The sequence below is a fragment of the Parasteatoda tepidariorum genome, chromosome 2 (genome assembly GCF_982258835.1).
Source record: "Parasteatoda tepidariorum strain Cologne lab strain chromosome 2, Ptep-v5.0, whole genome shotgun sequence".
Classification (NCBI taxonomy): Eukaryota; Metazoa; Arthropoda; class Arachnida; order Araneae; family Theridiidae; genus Parasteatoda; species Parasteatoda tepidariorum.
The window spans coordinates 41595489-41615690 of record NC_141756.1 but is presented as its reverse complement, the minus strand read 5'-3'; the positions used below and the strand labels follow the sequence as shown (position 1 = coordinate 41615690).

General features: G+C 30.2%; 1 protein-coding gene across 4 annotated transcripts in view; it reads right to left on the bottom strand.

Moving 5' to 3' along the window:
- Positions 1–20066, bottom strand: part of Rala (Ras-like protein A) — a 47375-nt gene extending 27309 nt beyond the window's left edge. Inside the window, exons 1-2 of one of the 4 annotated variants that reach the window (XM_071177460.2) lie at positions 19927–20000; positions 3514–3596 (exon numbers count right to left, since the gene is read on the bottom strand). In XM_071177460.2, coding sequence (XP_071033561.1) covers positions 3514–3539 — 26 coding nt within the window. In that variant the 5' untranslated portion in view covers positions 3540–3596; positions 19927–20000. Of the gene's footprint in view, positions 1–3513; positions 3597–8868; positions 9145–19926 lie in introns of those variants that run through there. The other 3 variants (XM_071177461.2, XM_016056065.5, XM_071177462.2) reach the window with 3 other exon arrangements.
- Between the last annotated feature and the right edge of the window lie 136 nt (positions 20067–20202).

Below are 20202 nucleotides of genomic sequence, written 5' to 3'. Positions count from 1 at the left end.
ACAATACTTTAAAATACATTTAGAAAAAAAATTAAGAATTAAAAAAAATTACTCAAGAGTATTTCATAAGTACTAGTGGGCTGCACCCCCTGCTCGCTAAGGCTCACCAACCCCCGAAAATTGCTACGCAATCTTATATGGTTTGCTTCGCTAACCGAGCTCGCTTCGCTCGCTACTAACTTAGGTACATTGCAAATGCACAAAATTCTAAGAATTCAAAACAATCATTCAAATGCATATAACAACTTTTCTTTTTTTTTTAAAAAAAAAATTAGTATTATAGGAAAACGTTTCTCTATATAACATAAAATCATAATGGTCTGACACCGTTTTCCATTGTTGTCGGCGCATTTTTATTGGCCGGAAAATCACGTGGTAAGATCCAGTTTCTCCCCATTCATTTCCATATTGTTTAGGTTGTCATCAGTAGATCGCACTTGGTGAGAATGCTCTCTCTGGTTATTTCAGTTTCCGTTTTCAAAAGCGCTATATGTTGAGCCACCTCAGCTAGATTTGGCACGTGACATTTTTAGCGTCAATCATAGGTCGATTTTCTAGCGTTGCCATTCGGGGAGTTGTAATGAGGTTTTTTTTGACGCCGTGTAAGAGAAATATATATATAGATATTTTTTTCCTAATGCCCACCTTGGGAATGACCTACGTCATACAGGCATCTGAAAGGCAGATTTGTTGGCCGCGTTTCCAGGGGTACCATATTAGGTGGGCCAACGTTGCTCCCACAGTAAGGACAGATAGTACAGAGAATGAAAGAACGTCCATGCCGTGCCAGGATTCGAACCAAGAACCTCTCCGATGCAAGGCCAGTTCCTTGACCCCTACACAGACCGGTTAGCATTTTAACATAAAATATAGCACAATGAAAACTTCTAAAATAAATCACAAAGCTTCACATTCCAGAATATTCATATGTTATGAACATTCCTTCACATTCATTCCAGAATAACATCTGCGTCGGATTCAATAACATTAGCAGCGTTGTCATACGGATTCCACTTCGCAATAAAATCTACTTCATCCGCGTATGCTAAGTCCCACAAAAAAAAAAAAAAAAAAATAAAAAAAAATCCTTATTTCCATCTAAAGAATTCAAAATTCTACACTTTTTAAAAGATTTTGGTTGGTTGGTTGCAATGCCACTTGCCACACGGGCAAGCCTGCTTGGTGAAACCGAGTAAATTTAAGGCAGAGTGTGCGATTCTTGTTTTTCAGTGGCGCCATCTATGGCCAAGAATCCGACTTCTGCCACACCATACATCACACCTGTTTATAAGGCGAACCTATTCATACATCCACAGATCGTAATTTTGACCTAAATCAGAGAACGATCAATCTCCAATCCAGTACCCCCAAAGGTTTTGATTTGTTATGGCAACATGGAGGACTTTGCGACTCGACAGAAAAAAAAAGAGTTTACTATAATATTTGAATTCACATTTTGTTACGCGTCTTATATCATTTGACACATATCCTACATGCTAGAAATTTACTACCTCGTAATCAAAAATAAGGGGTCGACTTATTCAATGGTTCGGTTTAAACAACGGGATATACGGCAAGCTTCTAATTTAAAACCACCATTTTTTTCGTATCAGGGTCGTTTCACCGAGTCCCTCTGATTTCCCTTATGAGCATGGTGATGATCTATCACCAGACTAGATTGGCAGTCAGTATCACTTATGCCATGATAATCGCCAAATGAGGGCTGATTTATGGAAAAGAATGGCTATCTCGTAAAGAATGACCAGTATACGTTTGTAGTCGTCTGTTGCAGAAATACTAAGACAGGGGTGATCGTGGGACCAACTCAAAAATCCTGAAAATTTCTTGAGTAAAATCATTCAAAAAATTTATATCTTTATAAATTTAAATCATTTAAATTTTCAAAACATGATATTCTAAATGAATTAAATGCAGCATAATTTAAATGAATAATTATGTGTAAGTTTACTTTTATCACTAATCACATCTATTATTCTACCAGAAAAAATATTTACAAATGAAAGAGATGTCAAGTATAAATTTTAGTTCTTATATTTTTAAATAAAATATACAAGAATTTTTTTTTATAAATGTGATCGATGATTTCTTGAAACTTCTGGACTTTCGATTTCCAGAAACTTTCGGATCGCGGTTTGCGAAAAATCCGGATTTTTTCAGGAGCACAATCACCCCTGACTAAAAGGACGTATGCTTCTCGAAAGCTCTCAAATTATGGGGGGGGGGGATTATAAGCTCTACGTTCCTGAGATGTGTGCTTTATTAATACACTTGTTGATAATTTCATTGGCTGAATTAAAAAGAGAAACTGAATCTGAAAACATTTTTTTTAAAAAGTTTGTATCATATGCACATTTTTACGTTCTTTTTTCTTACACTTTTCCAAGTTTGCTTATTATTTCTTAAAAACAAGATTTTATTCCTAAAACGCAATCAAAAAAAGGTTATATCCAAAAAACAAGATATTACGCTGATCAAGGATCCCCCTCCACCCGATCAATGATTTTTGTTTCTTGGCACAAAATAGTTGATTTTTTTATTCTTAAATTAGAATTATTCACTTTATAACTACTTCGATGTCATCTTTGTATCTGAAGAATTGAAATTATTCTACTGTTCCATTTTGTACGGGTAACCAACTTCCCTACCCTTAAATAACAAAAAATGGTTGTGTCAACACGGGTATGTAACTGAACTGTTTTTTTGCCTTCATTTTAATCTTAATTAAACCACATCATTTTTTAATATGCTTGCATGATTTTTATTTCAAATTTGACAGTGGTAAATAAAATAAAGCAAATAAACAGTCCCGGCTTTTAATAAAGAATAGTCCCCCGGCTTCTAATAAAGTGGTAATAAAATTGTTCGGATACAGCCACTGTCACTTACCTCGTTTTAACTCGTAAGTTTTTAAATTAATATAGCTAAAATAATTTTTTTTAATTTCTGGAAAATATAGTCCCAATAGTTTGGCCAGGAAAGGGCACCAAAATTTGGACCCCTAAATGTTAATTTTTTTTTCTTTGCGTATTTCGCTAAAGCTCAAGAACATTTTAAATGAATCGAAAAATTTTTGCATGCAATTACAAAATTTGCTTATCCGAAGATAACGATGCAAAAAATAAATATTTCAGTAAATATTTTTTATTTCATTTAATAATGATCGAAAAATTTTGATTTATAAAAGGTATACAATTTTTTTGCATCATTTTGAAGAATTAAATTTTACATATCAAAATACAAAAATTGACCAAAATCGGTCGAATAGTTCCAAAGAAAGGACGCTAAAAAATTTCGAGAAAGGGAGTTTTTGAGTTAACAAGTTCAGAACTAAATATGTTCTAAAGATTAAACAAAAATATAGATATTCCAAAATATTATTCTAAAAAGTAGAATCATGAAGCATAAGCAACGATAATTTTATTTTTAAAAGTAAGACAAGAACAATTATTATTATGCATTAAATAGAAAAGAATTGGTGTACAATGAACTTACATTTTGATTTTTCTGAAAAATTTCATTTTCTATTTCGAAAAAAAATTCGATATAGCAAGGTTTTGAGAAGAAAACCCTTCAACCTAGGAATTCAAAATAAACATTAGTGGATATATAATGCCAAAGGCGATCCAGCATGTGCAAATAAAAGCATCATTTTCCTTCGCACACATGCAACGCATTGGAACTTCCAATGTTGGGAACATCTCCAGAACGATGTGTCTCACATTTTCTTCAGTAATATAAAAATTTCCTTTTCAAAACTTAAAACCTACCTTCTTCTCTTTAACCCCTTAACGATCGGTTAGTTTTCAAGAAAGCGGTCATAAAAGTGCCTATTTTTTTCTGACATCCAAACATCTTGTGCTGATATCTAGTTTAAATTAGACTATCTACAATTAACTTAAAAAATATCCCGGTACTGCCATCTGGTGTGTAAAATGAAAAATTGTTTTCCGGGCAAAAGAAATCAATTAGTTTTATTCTTATTGGCCCGTTACTACTGAACACTCCATCCCGGAAATATGACGGGAGCGAGAAATAGAGGGCGAAACCTCACCTCGTCATTTTCACGGGAGCGAGAAGGAAGGGGTTAAGAGCATAAAATAGTCTTTACTGAGAAATCGAGCGACGACTGACAATAATGGAATGATAAATGAATTATGTGCCAGATATTAAGACACATAATAATGTGAAATGCGTTGCTTGTAATTTACAAGTGACTTTTCTTATACAAGTTCATATAGACATCGATATTAGATCTAGTTCATGTTTCATTTTTGAATTATGGAGAAAGCACAGCTAATCCTTACGAAAGAGGAAAGGCATGATTTTTCAATAATAATATTAGCGAGATTTTTGACTACGCATTATCATGCCAAGGATAACCCCTTCAGTTCTTTTCAATGGGATGATACAGGCCCCAGGTGTTGGGATGGAGGTAAACACCACAGGTGGCATTTTCGGTGAAACGACCCTTGAACCAAAATTTTAAATGGCAATCAGACTTCAACAATGTTCAAGTCTAATCTGAGTGTAATTTAAAATGAAAAAAAAAAGATAAATTTCAATAACTAAAAATAAGTAATTAAGCTCTACATCAACAAAACATTCTACAATAGACAATTCAGAGATTTTTCAAGTCAGGAATCGAAGCATTCATAAAATTTCTCTAAATAAATGTCAGGAAAATCTTAATGTTTTGTTCATTTTTGATCGACAGAAAAAAGTTTATTATTTTAATAAAAAATATATTGTAGTAATTAATTTTGCAATCAATCACTTAAATGCTATTTTAGAATAGGCATTCTCAGATATTTTTAGAGTTTTAATTTGTAATTTGTTCGATCTACGCACATTTTCCATTCAAAGTTTTTTGCCAAAAACCTGGACTGATTCCACTTTAATAGTCAATTAGATATTTGTCAATTCGATATAATTCGATTCAATAGTCAAATAGATATTTTTAGATGATCACTAATTTTTTGTACCTGTTTTAAGTATGGTCTTACACTTTCGAAAAAAAAAGGAAAGAAATAATAAAAGAAAAACAAAGGAGGAAAGAAAGAAAAGAAAAACTAAATAAAAATGGAGTAGAATGGATTCTACAAATCCTGTAGTCTAATTATGTTATCTGACTATTGGCAAACAACCCCCGTTATTTCGCAATGCGACAGGCTACCTTTAGGCTAATTAAAAAATTTATCATTCATTGCCCAATTAGCTTAATTTATTCAGCTTGCAATAAACCTAGAGTAAAGAGAGAGCTTATTGTAGATAAACTTATTAGAGGTTTATTGAAATAAGCTTTAGCAAATCTCATCTGAATGATTCTTTGCACATCTCCTGATCAGCCCATAAGGCATATTGCTTATTGTAATAAGCTTATCCTACTGTAAAAATGCCGACGACGTTTGTAAGAGCTAGAATTATCAATCAGCCAACAGCATATACAAAACAATACATAAACACGGAGTATGAATGAATGTTAATGATAGAGAAAAAACATATTTAACAGAAAATAATTTAAGACTAGATATTTTCACTAAACAATTTTTGCCCTCGGTCTGAAAATTAAATAAAATTAACATTTATAAAAGCCAAATTAATTTACACTATTAAAAAAAAAGATATGCAAAAGTAGGATTAAAAAAACTTATAACTTCCCACTTTATAAGTTGGGCAGCCAATAATATTGCTCGTAACATTCAGAAGTTTAACCACTATACAATCCATAGAGATCAAGGTTTCAAAGAAAAGATCATAATGACCCCTTTATATGACACATTATTCTGATCCACACTGTTTGCTTTTAAGTAGTTACAAAGAATTCAAAGGTTATATAGTACATGATCTTTTTGATGAGGTGAGATTGATAAAAATACACTGATTCTTTAAGAACCAGTGCCATTGACACCGTTTCTTTCTGCAATAGAGAATGCCGAGGACTAAGAAGGAAAAAAAATGATAATAATAATACCCGTTCGCTCATTGTTTACACTAAGAAAGAAAGTCACTATTTCATAAGTGTGTGCAGCATAATAGATAGGTGCTGAAATGAAACGAGCTATTGTCTCACAGAAAATTTTCATAGGCACTTCGTTCTGACATACACCTGTCCAAAATGTGAGAAGATTGAACGAAAGTTCGAAAACAAGTCACGAGATATTTTTTAAACATTTCGATAATATATAATAATAATTAAAAAAAAACATACTCACGATATATTGAGATAGACCTGAAAATAACCACTCGCCACATGGCGAGTCTACAACAAGAAGTGGCGATTAAAATTAAATAACTAACTTTTCCCACTTTTTACCATAGTTTTTTTTTTAAATGCTTTTCTAATTTTTTTTTTTTTTTTACATCAATGCAAAAAGACTCTGGGAAACAAAATTTTTATAAAAATGTTTAATGTTTCCATTCAAAATCTTGACCTTTCAGAATCCATCAATTTGGAATGGAAAGATTCACTAGGAAGGAAAATCTTTTAACAATTCACATATATTTCAAAATTGTAATGTATGCTAAGAATGCATTTTGCCTTCCCACATATTTTAAATAAAGTTCTTTAAAATCAGTACGTTTAACAAAATGTTGTCATACATTTTTATTGTTGACAGGGGTCTGTTTAGAAGAAATTTGGGTCCGTTAACGGACCCTTCACAAAATATCTTTTCATAAAAACGGACCCTTCACAAAATAATTTAACTTAAAAACGGACCCTTCACAAAATGATTTTTCTTTTAATCGGACCCTTCACAAATTTGTTTATCTTCATTAATATTTTGTTAATCGAATAAACCCTTTCCAGGGCAGAAAACAAGAAAGATGGATGCAAACGAATTAAGTTTTGTATTCGGCAGACGATTCTTCCATTATTCGTCCGAAATTAATATTCTGCGTTCAGCAGTATAGGCTAAATACCAAATATTTGTAGGTTGCATCTCTAATTTAGAAGGAGCAATTGTTGTTTATTTTTTAAAATTTAATTTCTTTAATTACAATTTTACAATGTTGAGCATAATCTTGAATGTCTACACAATTTAAAAACTCCATAAAAATTTTTTTTTTTTTGCAATAACGGACCCTATTTGCACAAATTCATAAAAGCGGACCCTGGTTGAAAGAATGTGAGTAATTTTTTCACAATTTCACGAAAAACGGACCTTTCACAAAATGTCTGGACAGACCCCTGGTTGAATTAACTTTTTATAGACGCTGATTATTTCTGATATGAATTTTTTGTGAAAATGTAATTTAATTCAAGCAACAAAAAAAAAAAAAAAAAGTTGGCAAATAGTACTTATTAAATTTAAAGGACCTATCGATATCTACTTATTAAGCTTGAAGAAAAAGTGGCTACTAAGTCATGAGAGTCTACTGGCCACTGGCTACAAACTGAAAACTTAAATTTTCAGGTCTATATCGTGAACACAATCTCTAGCAATCAAACATATACCAATGATTAATGACAGTGATATCATTTATCGCCGTGAGAGTTGATAAATTTAATTTGAAAAATGAAAATGTTAAATATAAATAAAAAATAGTGCAAGATATTGATATCACCCATAAATAAATACAGTGCTACTTAAATTCTAAGTTAACATTAAACAAATTACTTTCAAATGTTAAGTGATAGTAAAGGATATACTCTTAAAAAAAAACAATAAATATATAAATTAAAATAATCTTTGTGTAAAAAATATTTCAATTCAATGTGGTCATCAGTAGCATTAGTCTTGACGGCAAAGAAATGCTAAATGAGTCAATATATTTGTTTCCGAAAATGTTATTTGAACATAATGGATGTGGTTTTCCACAATAAGAAGCACTTCAAGCTCTTGACTGCTTATACTTCCGGTTTACTGTTTTTGGTGTGTTTTGAAGGTATTTGTCTCACAACGTGATCATTGTGTTTTGAGACTCTGTTGAGTAGTATTTCTTGTGCACGTGTATTTGTTACCTGATTTATTATTTGTGTTTAAAAGAAGAATCGTCATTTGAAGACCATTCATTTCAAGATGAGACGTTAGAATTGTCCTTAGAAAAAAGTACCGTTATAAAACACTTCTTACCTTGTTAACAATATACCAACTTCGAAATCTAAACCTAAATATAATAATTTGTAAAATGCACTTACTCTCGCTGCTCGAACAATATGCTAACACTAAACGTATGATGGTGCACGGCTTGCACAAAAAACAAACAGTAATAAACAAGGAAAAAGAGGCCAAATCAGAGCTGCCAAAAAAAAGGGAGTTCTTTCTAAATCTAGCAGCCACGCCACATTTTTTAAAACAATTTATCTCTAAATAACTATAACAAATTTTCATTTCAAACTCACCAGAATTAATATCTTATGAAATACAGCAGATTTGAGCTCAGAAATTAAATAATTTATTTCTTTTATTAAAAACAAAATAATCTGTTTAAATATATCTCCTGGTAGAATAAGCTGTAGTAAGCAGTTGCATACTTTCTAACCGGAAGTAGAGCAGGTCAAGAGCTCGAGATTCTTGTTGTTTACATTTCGATTGAAAACATCCATTGCAAGCAGAATGAACATAAATTAAATGCACTTAGTTTATCAGTCAGTTAATTTGTTTAACTGCCAGCAGTTGTTGCAGTATACAATTACGATATTTCTTCTTACTGCATTCACAAAAAGAATAAAAATCCTGTGTTGTTTAGAAATTAAAAATTGAAATAAAAATATATAAATAAAAATTTAAATTTTTAAAGATATTTTTAAAAGCAAACCATAGAAAAATAAAATAATAACGAATGGATTAAATTAAATCAAAGTACACTAATATTTTATCAGGATATGCAAAAAAATTAACTTACTTTAACTACTCCACAGATGTTTACAAATGAAATATTTTTTTTTCAAATAAAATGAAAACTCTGTGACGTCACTGCATGATTAAATTATGATGTCAGCAATCCAACAAACCACGATTCAGTTAGTCAATTCATGACGAGTTTATTACGTAAGCTGACTTAAAGCAAAAAAGAATGAAAAAGTAAGGAAGAGGATAAAAGCTTTTCGATAAGAGGATCAAAAAATATGTAGTTTTCAAAAGTACTTTTTTTTCATTCGACACAATTTCAGGAACTACCAGTTTTGATATTATTAAAATAGATGATACAGCGTAAAAACTGCGACAATCGGTAGTTCGTCATCTACACGATTACATATCTGATATGCAATAATATTTTTGTTAGTTTTATATACGAATAAGTCTTTCTTGATTATGATGCTACCAAACGCTCTTTAGAGCTTAATGATATCAGAATTTTATTATCGTGAAATTATTGTCAGAAATATTTATAGTCCAAAGCTTATCACGGCATATTTGTTACATTTTCAATGTAACAAAACTACATAATTTAACTTTCACCAAAATTATCGCAACCCAAATTAAAAGTTTCACTATTCATAATAATATCGTATTTGATACTTATCATTGTCGCTAATACTCGCAATACTATAGCATTCGATATTCATCGTGGTCGATAGTAAAATAGTGATAATATCGTAACCTATAATCATCTCATAGTTTGCATTTATCTTAAGATATAGTATTCACGATGTATTGTATTCTAAGAATACTTTCTAATGTTCCGTTGTCACGAAGTTAGATATCGATATTTCACAATAAATGCACCAATTCCATTGACTATTCTCCAATGCAGCAAGAAAAAACGTTCCTATAACTTTTATTAATGTCATTTTTCTTTCTTTGTATGCAATAATGAAGTCTGCAAAATAAAAAACAGCAAACTTTTCCCTGAATGATTTAACTTTTTCTTAACTTCTTAAGTTTTAAACTGCCGATCTAATTTTATTGGAATAAATTGAGAGGTACATCTTAAATATGCAAATTACTTAGCGGAGACTATAATTTAAATTAAAAATTAAACACTACAATTTGATTTCCAAACAGATTTGTAGTTTTGTGAAGAAAAAAAATCAAGCTATCCCGTATTTTTTTAGACATATTTTAAGTTGCCTCATAAAAAACGCATGGGGGTAAAGAGAGAGAACTTGGTTAATTAATTAATAAAATCTATCAATCAAACATTTTTCAATCAATAACGCTCCTTTCTATGAAACACATTTTATTTTATAAACGTCGTTGAACAGCCGACCCAATTTTGGGTTCACGACTACTGATGTTCAACTCCGTAGCCTTGTAATTTTTGAACACAATCCAGAAGACAAGAGATTAACTCCTGGATCAATTATTGGGAGAACTTTGCTTTCGTGAAGGATTTTTTAATGGAATTAACCCGTATTTGCGGTACATGGAGAGGAAGACCACGAGAACCTTCCACGGTTAGCCTGACTGCAAGGGACTCTAACCCATAATCCGTCAACCACTATGGATATTTCACGTCAATGGTCGGAGCAAGCCGGATGCGGAATTCGTATCGACAGCCATCGCTGGGATTCGAACCTGGTTCACTTCATTGGAAGGCGAACGCTCTATCCCCTGAACCATCACGGCTCCTATAAAACACATTTTATTTTATTTTATAACCGTCGTTGAACAGCCGACCTAAATTTTTTGAACTCTAACCCATAATCCGTCTACTACTGTGGATATTTCACGCCAGTATTGTGGTCGGTGCAAGCCGGATGCGGAATTCGTATCTGCCGGTCATCGTTGGGATTTGAACCCGGTTCACCTCATTGGAAAGAGCACGCTCTAACCCCTGAGCCATCGCGGCTCTATAAAACACTTTAAGAGTATTCTAAACAACACTGTCGAATACTGTGATAGACTGGTTGGTAGGGCGTTGGGCTCGTATTCGTGAGTTCGAATCCCTCCCCCCCTAAAAATTCCCGTGTACTAAATGAAATGGTGACTGGTGCACGTTAAATCTATCGGGGTCACAAAGTCATCGAAGTTCCCATTACAAATCAATACATACCGCTGGGGGTACTGAATGTGAGATTGATCGTTCTCTGGTTTAGGTCAAAATTACGATCTGTGGATGAATGAATGAATGAAGTATGAATGGGTCCTCCCTGTAAAACGGACTGTGATCTATGTGACTGAAGTCATATTCTTGGTCACTGATGACACCACTGAAAAAATAAGAAACGCGCCCTCGCCCTTAAAAAAATTCGCTTGGTTTCAAGAAAGTGTAATTGGTATTGGCAAGTGACATAAATAACAACACTTAATTTTAAAGAAACTTAATAAACATATTTTCACTCGATTGCAATAGTATATGCAGTTTCTATAAATGCTTTTAAATTTTCTGACATGAGATATCCAACAACTACTTCGGAAGAAAAAAAAAACTTTTGTGGTGGTAAAAATAAAAGGTTGAAAAACAGTCCACTTTATTTCCTTCTTTAACTAAACTAAGAAAGCTAATTTTTACTATATGAATAAGATCACAATAAAAGATAATCGTAACAATAGATCAAGTTAATTATTGAGCATTCAAAAGAGTCAAGACTTTATTATTTTTTTTAATTGGATTTTCGTCGAACAATACCAGAAAGTTCAGTCACGTTTCACTATTTTAACAATATCACAAGTGATCTTTTCGATTTTGTGAAATAATGACAGAGCATGGGTTTCGTTAAATAGAAGTTTGCTTTTTAGAAACATACAAAACGTAAGTAATCTAGAAATTAATATCATTTAAATCAACCGCAAAAGGAAGTTAAAGAATTACCAAGTTATGCCAGTCAATATCCAGATTAGCGTAGTTAACAATTATTGATATTGAGAGTCATTAATTAAAAACAATATCCTTTAGCGTCGTATTTATTCGTGTATTTTTCCACCACTAGCATATAAAAATAATTAATAAGTTATCTATTGCAATTTTTTATTTCATTTATTTATTCCTTTGCTTAATAATGATACAAATTAATTGCAGCCACGTTTAACGGTCACATCAAACGCCTGTAAATTTCAAGACATCTTGTTCAAAATACATATTGAAGGTTTTGTTACAGAACTCGCATGAATAATTAAATAGCAAAGCTGAAGTAACAAGAGACTGAACATTTCGAATTCAGAGGGAAATATTGAAACATTTTATATTATAAAAGGAAGGATTATGAAATACTAGTAACTAAAAATAGTCGAAACAGGATGTTAACGTATTTGAATAACTATAAAATATATGTGACGCATAAAACAACTAGGAAAATCACATTATCTAAATGATTAGTTCCCAACGTAAGGGTTAATGACTTTTAGGGAGGCTCTAGCAATAGTCCTCTATTCTAGAATAAAGGTATTATGGTTTTTTTGAGGATCACTGCTAATGAAATTAGTATTTAGAACACGTCGAAATTTATAAATTTTCTGATTTGGTATTGAAGAATTATTTATCTCCCTAACTCAGCGTAATACTTGTAATTAAAGCTGTTATTTTATTAAACAATTTTTGTTTTAAAAATCGCTTTTTAATGAAGACTATAAAACAGTACTGTAATATAATCACCATGCAATTTTTACGTTGAAGGGTGTCATGATCTTCGCATAAATATGAAACTTTTGTGCCTTTTAAAAAAAAAAAAGTTTCTTCAAAGGGAAAAGAAAAAGTTCGATTGAATTATTTTAGGTTGTACGCGAATTTAATTTTCAAAGTTAAGTCCCAAATCTTTCTCAACAAATCTCAAAATTGTATTGCAAACAAGAAAAAGAATTAATAAAAATGATCCGTTTTCTTTTCTAATTAGATAAGTGCTAATAAGAGAAACTAAACGATTGTTTTCTTATAATTATCACTTTACGAGCACTTAGGCTGAGTAAGCCAATTTAGAAAATTTCAAAATGAGTAGTCCTATTTCCTTGGTCACGAAAACAAATGCAGAGGTGAACAAACTTATTTTTTCCGTAATAATTTGTGAAGCTTCACTGCACAACCGTTTTAAAATGACCACAAGGAAAAAAACAGTAACTCTTTCCTTTTTTTTTTTTTAAGCGATAAGTTACATAAATCGCTTGTGAACTTCCTGTGAATTATCTTCTTACTTATTAAAACTTTATAACTAAACTATGATTAAGGTGTTAAGTAGCAACAATAGAATTAAATTGAATGCTGAAACTTAATAAATTGAATTCATAAAATTTGTACATTTTCGAAAGAAAAAAAAAAAATCCTAGATTGATATTGTATTTATTTGTTTAACATTATGACTTGCGATGCTAACTTTGTTTTGTTTTTTTTTAAATCCATTTAGCATTTATCCCAATTCGTAAATCCATCTAACTTAAACTGATAACATAAATAAAAGAAGATAGCACTCAAAACATAACCCCAACATTTTTGAGTCTTGATATTAATTTCCTTTAATTTTTTATTAACATATGGTAAACGACTTCTTTACTTACAAAACGCAGGGTAATTGTACCAATAATAAAATTACACGCACCTAAATACAATCTTGGTAATAAAACTTCCTAGAATATAAAGCCCGTTCATGCTATGCGTCTCTTTAACAAAACATAAGCGGAGAAGAATAAATGGAAAAATATCAAGATTTCATTCTGGTTTTAGAATCTTGTTGTTGACATGCAGTTAATTACACCCAAGGCATTACATTCAAATTTAAAATTTATTTTTCTGATAAAAATTTGCATTATTTGTTAAATGTTATAAACGCTTTTTTAATTAAATTAAGGAAAGTTCGATTCTCGAAACAGAATGAAGACTACGAATATTCGGATGAAGCTCTGTCGCACCAAGTTCAATGTAAAAACCTATGATACAGGGGGTGGACTAAATAATGGAAACATTTATATACTGATACATTTTTTCATATTTCTCAAGAAATACTCAGAGAATCATTTTATAACTTCAGAAGTTTTTAGATCATGCGTAGTCTCATACCTATATATGAAGTTTAAAGCTTTTAGAAGTTTAAAGGACCGACAATAAATTACAAACGGAAAGTAGTGTTTTTAAATACAAATGTAGCAAAAAATTTTGAACTTGTAATAATGATTTTGGTTATTACATGCGATAATTGTACAAAATTTTGTAAGCCTAGCTTAAATGTGAATGGAAATATAGGCATTTTCATAAAAAAAAAAATAAAAAAATAATACTTTTTTTGTTACTATAAGTTTAAAAATATTCAATAAAATTAAACAAAACTTTTTCTTCAAAATTTGAAGAAAATTAGTTGAAAACTGAATATGAGAGTAATTTAAGTAGTTCTTATATACTGCGCATAGCGGAGGAAATGTATCATTTTCCAAGCAATTTTCTAAGTAGTTTGTAGTTTTTAAAAGAAACTCAATATGATACGGGGTTTTCTACAAATATTATTTTGTATCATAAGACAAAACTAAATAACAAAGGATAACACCTTACGATAAACGTTCATACACCAAAATTTAATTGCATAAAAAACGAAAACATGCAAAAGAAAAAATACTTTTATGACGGACGTTCCTCAACTTCCTCAACAATGTCGGTGTCATTTTTAATAAATCTAGTTTAATAGTACAAAATGAGATTTGTGGAAAACCCGTTATTATTTTGTGCTTTCTCAGTACGAAAACTACTTAGAGAATTGCTTGAAACTTTTTAAATTTTTAAGATATTCATATCGGACTTTTTTTATTAGTTGCTAAATACGATAAAAGTAAAAGGAGAAAAAAAAATTACTTTCTTTCCACGCATGTGCAGTATAAAAGGACTACTTTAATTACTCATGACTTTCGCAGTTTTAAATAAATTTTCGTAAATTTTGAAATAATTTTGTTATTAATTTAAAATTTCTCCAAAAATTGTTTAGTTTCATTGAATATTTTTAAAGTTATAGCAAAAAAAAAAAAAAAAAAAAAAAAAAAAAAAAAACACAAGACCGAAAAAAAAAAAAAAAGTTTGATAAAAATGTCTTATTTCCTTATATATTTAAGCTACATTTATCATAAATATTAACCAAAATAATTGTTACAAGTTGCAAATTTATTGCTACATTTTTTTGGCATAGGGTGCTCAGAAACACTATTTTCCGTTCGTAATTTATTGTCGGGCCCCCAAACCTTTAAACTTCATTGATAATTACGAGAAATCGCATAAACTAAACACTTTACTTATTCTCAAAGTACTTTTTTAAAGAACAAATTTTTTTTTTTTAAAAAAAATATGTCAGTATGGAATTGTTTCCATTATTTTTTGTCAAACCCCTGTATACCATAATTTTTAGGATAATAAAACGGTTCAAGAAACTGTATCTGATGCAAGGAGGAAAAAAAAAGTAGAAGATTTGGGAGACAAAAAAATAAACAAAATTGTCTTTAATGCACTCCAATTATATTTACGGAATGAAGGTTAGAATTGGCAATCTGTTCAAATATATAGTTAAATACATATAAATCATCGAAGTCTATCTTAAGTTCTATTGTTTGTTTTGTTTAAGTTTGTTGGATTTAGACTATAAAAATATGCTCAATTATATCAATCACAAATCAATACAATTACTATTAATATGTGACTGGTGGAAATATGTATGGCCTTTTTCCCAGATTCACCTTTCTCATCTAGTATTGCTTCGAATCAACGCAACTTCGATGAGTTAGCCAATATTCCTTTTTGGGTTTTACCGAGAGTTTTTTTTAAATTTAATTTAACAGAGATAGTATCGCTTTACTTTTCTAAGAACTACCCCCCCCCCCAATGGAATACATAGACGTTATAATATAATTTCGACAGTTGATATCGTCAGTGCAGAAAAATGTCGCTAATGTTCACGCATAATTGATAAATAAGGGACTAATTTTAACGAAACCAAATGCTTTTTACACTCTTTGAATTTTCAATGATGTAAAGCAATGCATATCACATGTTTTTTTTTTTTTTTTTTTTTTTTTTTTTTTTTTTTTTTTAATCAATGGTGAAGCCCTACAACCAGGGCTCCTTTATTTAAACCACAATTTAAATCACTGAATTTTTTTTAACTAATATTTTTAAAAGAGAAATGATTATTTTAAAAATATACAAAGCATTTTAATCTAAGATTATTTAAATTTGTCATTGATTTTCAGAGTTTTACAATTAATAGTAAATATATTTTGTTTTGTTAACAACATTCAATTATCAGAAATACATTAGTACTTAACATTAGTATAAGTTAAAGAAAAAAAAAATACAACTTTTAAATTGACATTTTGAAATTTTATTATTAAATAATTATTTTATGCTTAAGTATTTTGTGAAATTAAATTTGTAATTTTTTTCATTTTTGCCTGTTATTTTTAGCAGTTATTAATAATAAATCTTAATTTTATTTCCAATAATTTTGAATTGTGCACTTACATGCATTACTATAAAACAATTTTTAACACAGTTATATAGTTTTAAATACATTGCTATGATTTATTTTTATTAATATTTCAATTATAATCTATAATAATAAAATGAAGAGTTGGTTTGTTTGTGTGTGTGTGTGTGTCTCTCTTATAATTCCAGAATCATTTGTTCTATTGTCATGAAATTTGGTCAATTGGTAAAAGGAGCAACTTTTACCTACGATCCTAAAAATCAGTTAAAAATGGAATTTTCTAATTGGTTTAGTACTAGAGCCATTGATATACATGAAACTACAGATAACTTTAATGATAGCTTCAGTGATCTCTGCTTTCTTATAGCTGTCATTTATCAAAAACGGAGTTCTTATATGTTTAATTATTTTTTTTATTAGTTACGTCAGATAAACTCAGCGTGGTAACAGGCATACTATGCCAAAAATTTAGCCTTTCCTTAGCAGGGTGTGTAGCCAATTCTTTCTACAAAAAATAAGCATCTTTTAAGTACTTTTTAAGCACTATATACATTAACAAAATGCAAAATAATTTTCTGAGACTTTAAATGATCATGATAAAATAACTGTTTTCTTGATTATATTAGCCATTATAAAATGATCAAGAGATTTTTTCAGTTCAATATCAGAGGGTGAAAAATAAAGTCTGGAATTGAGAATATCTTGTAAAATGCAGCAGAGTTGCATGGGAGTGCAATAATCTCGCCGAACTCAGCTCAGCAGAAGCACATTCGGACTCGCAAGTATTTCACCAAACATGTAAAAAAATTGTCGCTTTCATACGCAACGGACCGATGGTATGCCGAAATAGATTGTGGTTGAATGAATTGAGAAAACGGTTAATAGAACAAAGTGAAAAGCACGTTTTTGCATAATACGTGGCAAAAATCAACAAGGCCAAGAAAATAAAATCTCATTTTGGAAAAGGGAAAATTAAGCACTTTTTAAAACCACCCAATGAAAAAAGCACCTTAAAGTGCTTTTAAATAAAGAAAATCAAAAATAAGCACCTTTAAGAGCACTTTTTAAAAACACTATGCACCATGTTTAAAACTAAATAATTTAAAATCAACGGGATTTGAAATAACAAAATAAGGTACTGCAAAGGAAATTTAATTTAGAAATGGTTCTAAATTGTTTGAGAGAAAGATATAAAAAAAAAATCACCGTACAATTAAATGCCAATGTAGGAAGATTAATTTTAGTAAAAGGTGCTAAATAGAATGAAAATAAGCTACCTACTAAAGGGTTATTTAATGGAGATATAATAGTAATTCATGCAGGAGAAATATAGAAAATCACCATATTATTTTTGACACCACTGATGTTTAATTAATTTTGTTAATAGGTACCAATTAAAATAAAACCCAAAACTATAAGCCATGTATTAAAAGCAAAATTAATGAGGAAATGGTTCGAATTTTTTCGGGTAAAACTTAAAAAATTGCCATATCATTATTGACACCAACTATGCTTAATTTCGGTAATAGGTATCAATTGAAATAAAAAATCTATGCACCATATATTTTTCTAAAAATATTGTACGACATATATTTTTAAAATCTAAATTTATATATTTTTTATTTAAATTAAAATGTTAGTTATAGTTTCTATCCATTTCCATATTGCAAATTTTTGTATTATGAAAAACAAAAATTATCAACCAATAGACACTAGGATTGCCATGCACCAATATTTAAAATCTGCTGAAAATTAGTTACCTCTATAATTATTTTAAACAGCACTGTGCCATAGTTTAATTGGGATGCTCAACATTTCATATGCAATTATCTGGATTGAATAGTCAAAATCAGAGTCTACTTGTTAAACTTAAATAATACTGCATATTTCTGGTAAAAAAATCTAACAATGTTAATATACAGTCGGAGCCAATCTTTCATCACATATTTAACCTTTCCGCGACGAGTGTTTTTATTTTTTACAACAGAACAATTTTGGTAGCATAAACTATGAGTAGAGCACACTAGAATGCTAAAACTAAGATGTTATATTTTCATGCAGATTTTAAACACTGATTTAGGACCGGGACTTTGCTTGGGACGTAAGTGTCCCGTTAGGAGCGAAAGGGTTAAAATGGAATCAAATATTGCAACACTTTTTATTAAATTCGAAGTACATTTATATTAAGGTTAACACAATGCAATCATTCCATAAATGAAAAAAACAGCAGATGCATATAAAATGTTATTACCAGACACCAGTTTTGTTACCAGTCTGCTACGAATTTCATAAAGATATAGCGGTACACGAACCCTAAACTACTATTTAACAGCACTAAATATACATATTATAAAAACGAGCAGCATGTTCGTGTATATTATTTCTTTCCCACAAAGTACCTTATAATTATACTAATCTTTAATCATTACAGGAAATACACAGCAATAATAAATGCATTTAATTTTAAAATTGACTCAACAGCTATTGTTTCACATACAAGAAATATACTTCTTAATGGATAATACAGCGAAACCCGATTAAAACCTATGAACATTAACTTATCAGAACCGTGTCAATAGACTGAAAAAGAAAGCAGGCAGGCAATTCTTAAACCGTAAAAAAATACTGGTGCAGTGAATTCTGAGTAAATTCACACCAGGCAAACATGCTTAAATTAAAAACAAACACTGGTGAAGATTTCACACATCACTTCGAAATTCGTGATCCCTTATAACGACCAACCAACATTAACGACTATTATACTGTGGAACAGAGAGTGGTCACTCGCGAGAGGTTTCACTGTATTACTATACCGTCAAGAGAAGATAAAGATGGAAAATACAAGTTAAAATATTGCTATTGAAGTAAACACAAATGTGTGCTTCTAAAATATTGAACTTATAAATAATTTATGACAATTTTAAATAAGTTACCACATGAAAGTATAACACCATCACACTTGTATGAAACAACAGTGTTACCATAACAAGCTTTAACTACTGTTGGTTTACATGCTTAACATATTTTTATAAAACTAGATACATAATGGCATAAACATGCAGCAAATCAAACATAGTACAGTTATTAAGCTAGCAGAGTAATATTATGAATTAGCTTAAATAAGACATAGTACGAAAACATAATAAAATAACACTCAAATGAAGGTAACCAAACGTTTCCTACAATTCCTCGATAACAAGTCCTTTATTATGATAAATATTGTGATCTTGTAGTGCAACATTTTGAGTTAAAAGAAAATTATACATTAGACGAGAGTGACAAGTAAACAGTGAAACTAATTAAATAAACTGGGGATTCGATTTACTCCAAAGAGTTATTCGTTTCCGCCTTGTAGAATGCGATAATAACTAATTAAGTTGGGAAATAAAATCTGTAGTAGGTAATTTAAGGTAGCAGTTTCATTGCAAATTATTCAAAATGACAATGGGATAAACAGAATCAAAATTACTGGTAGACGAAACTAATGGACGAGGTAATGTTATTGTTTGTGTCAGCGAGAAAGTATTAAATTTTCGAGAAAAACACAACTGAACCAAACTTTATATACTATAAATAAAGTATGAGAGTGTAAAATAAGAGATAAAAGTAATTTTTTGACAAAACAAGCTTACCTATGCCGGAAAACACGCCCTCAAATGCTCAACAAGATAAACTTTGAAGAGCAGAATTTACCCACCTGTCATGTGTTCTATTGCCAAATTTGGTGTACGTAATTCTAGTATCATCACTAGTTTTTGAAAAAACTTTTTCTTTCTGAGCATTGTATCAATATTAATTTTATTAAAACTTATTTTTAAACACCGAAGACCCTTTGTTTAACGAAAAGAATCAAAATTAGAAGAGATTTGATTCTTAATAAATATTCCCTCTGTAATTCAAAGAATTTA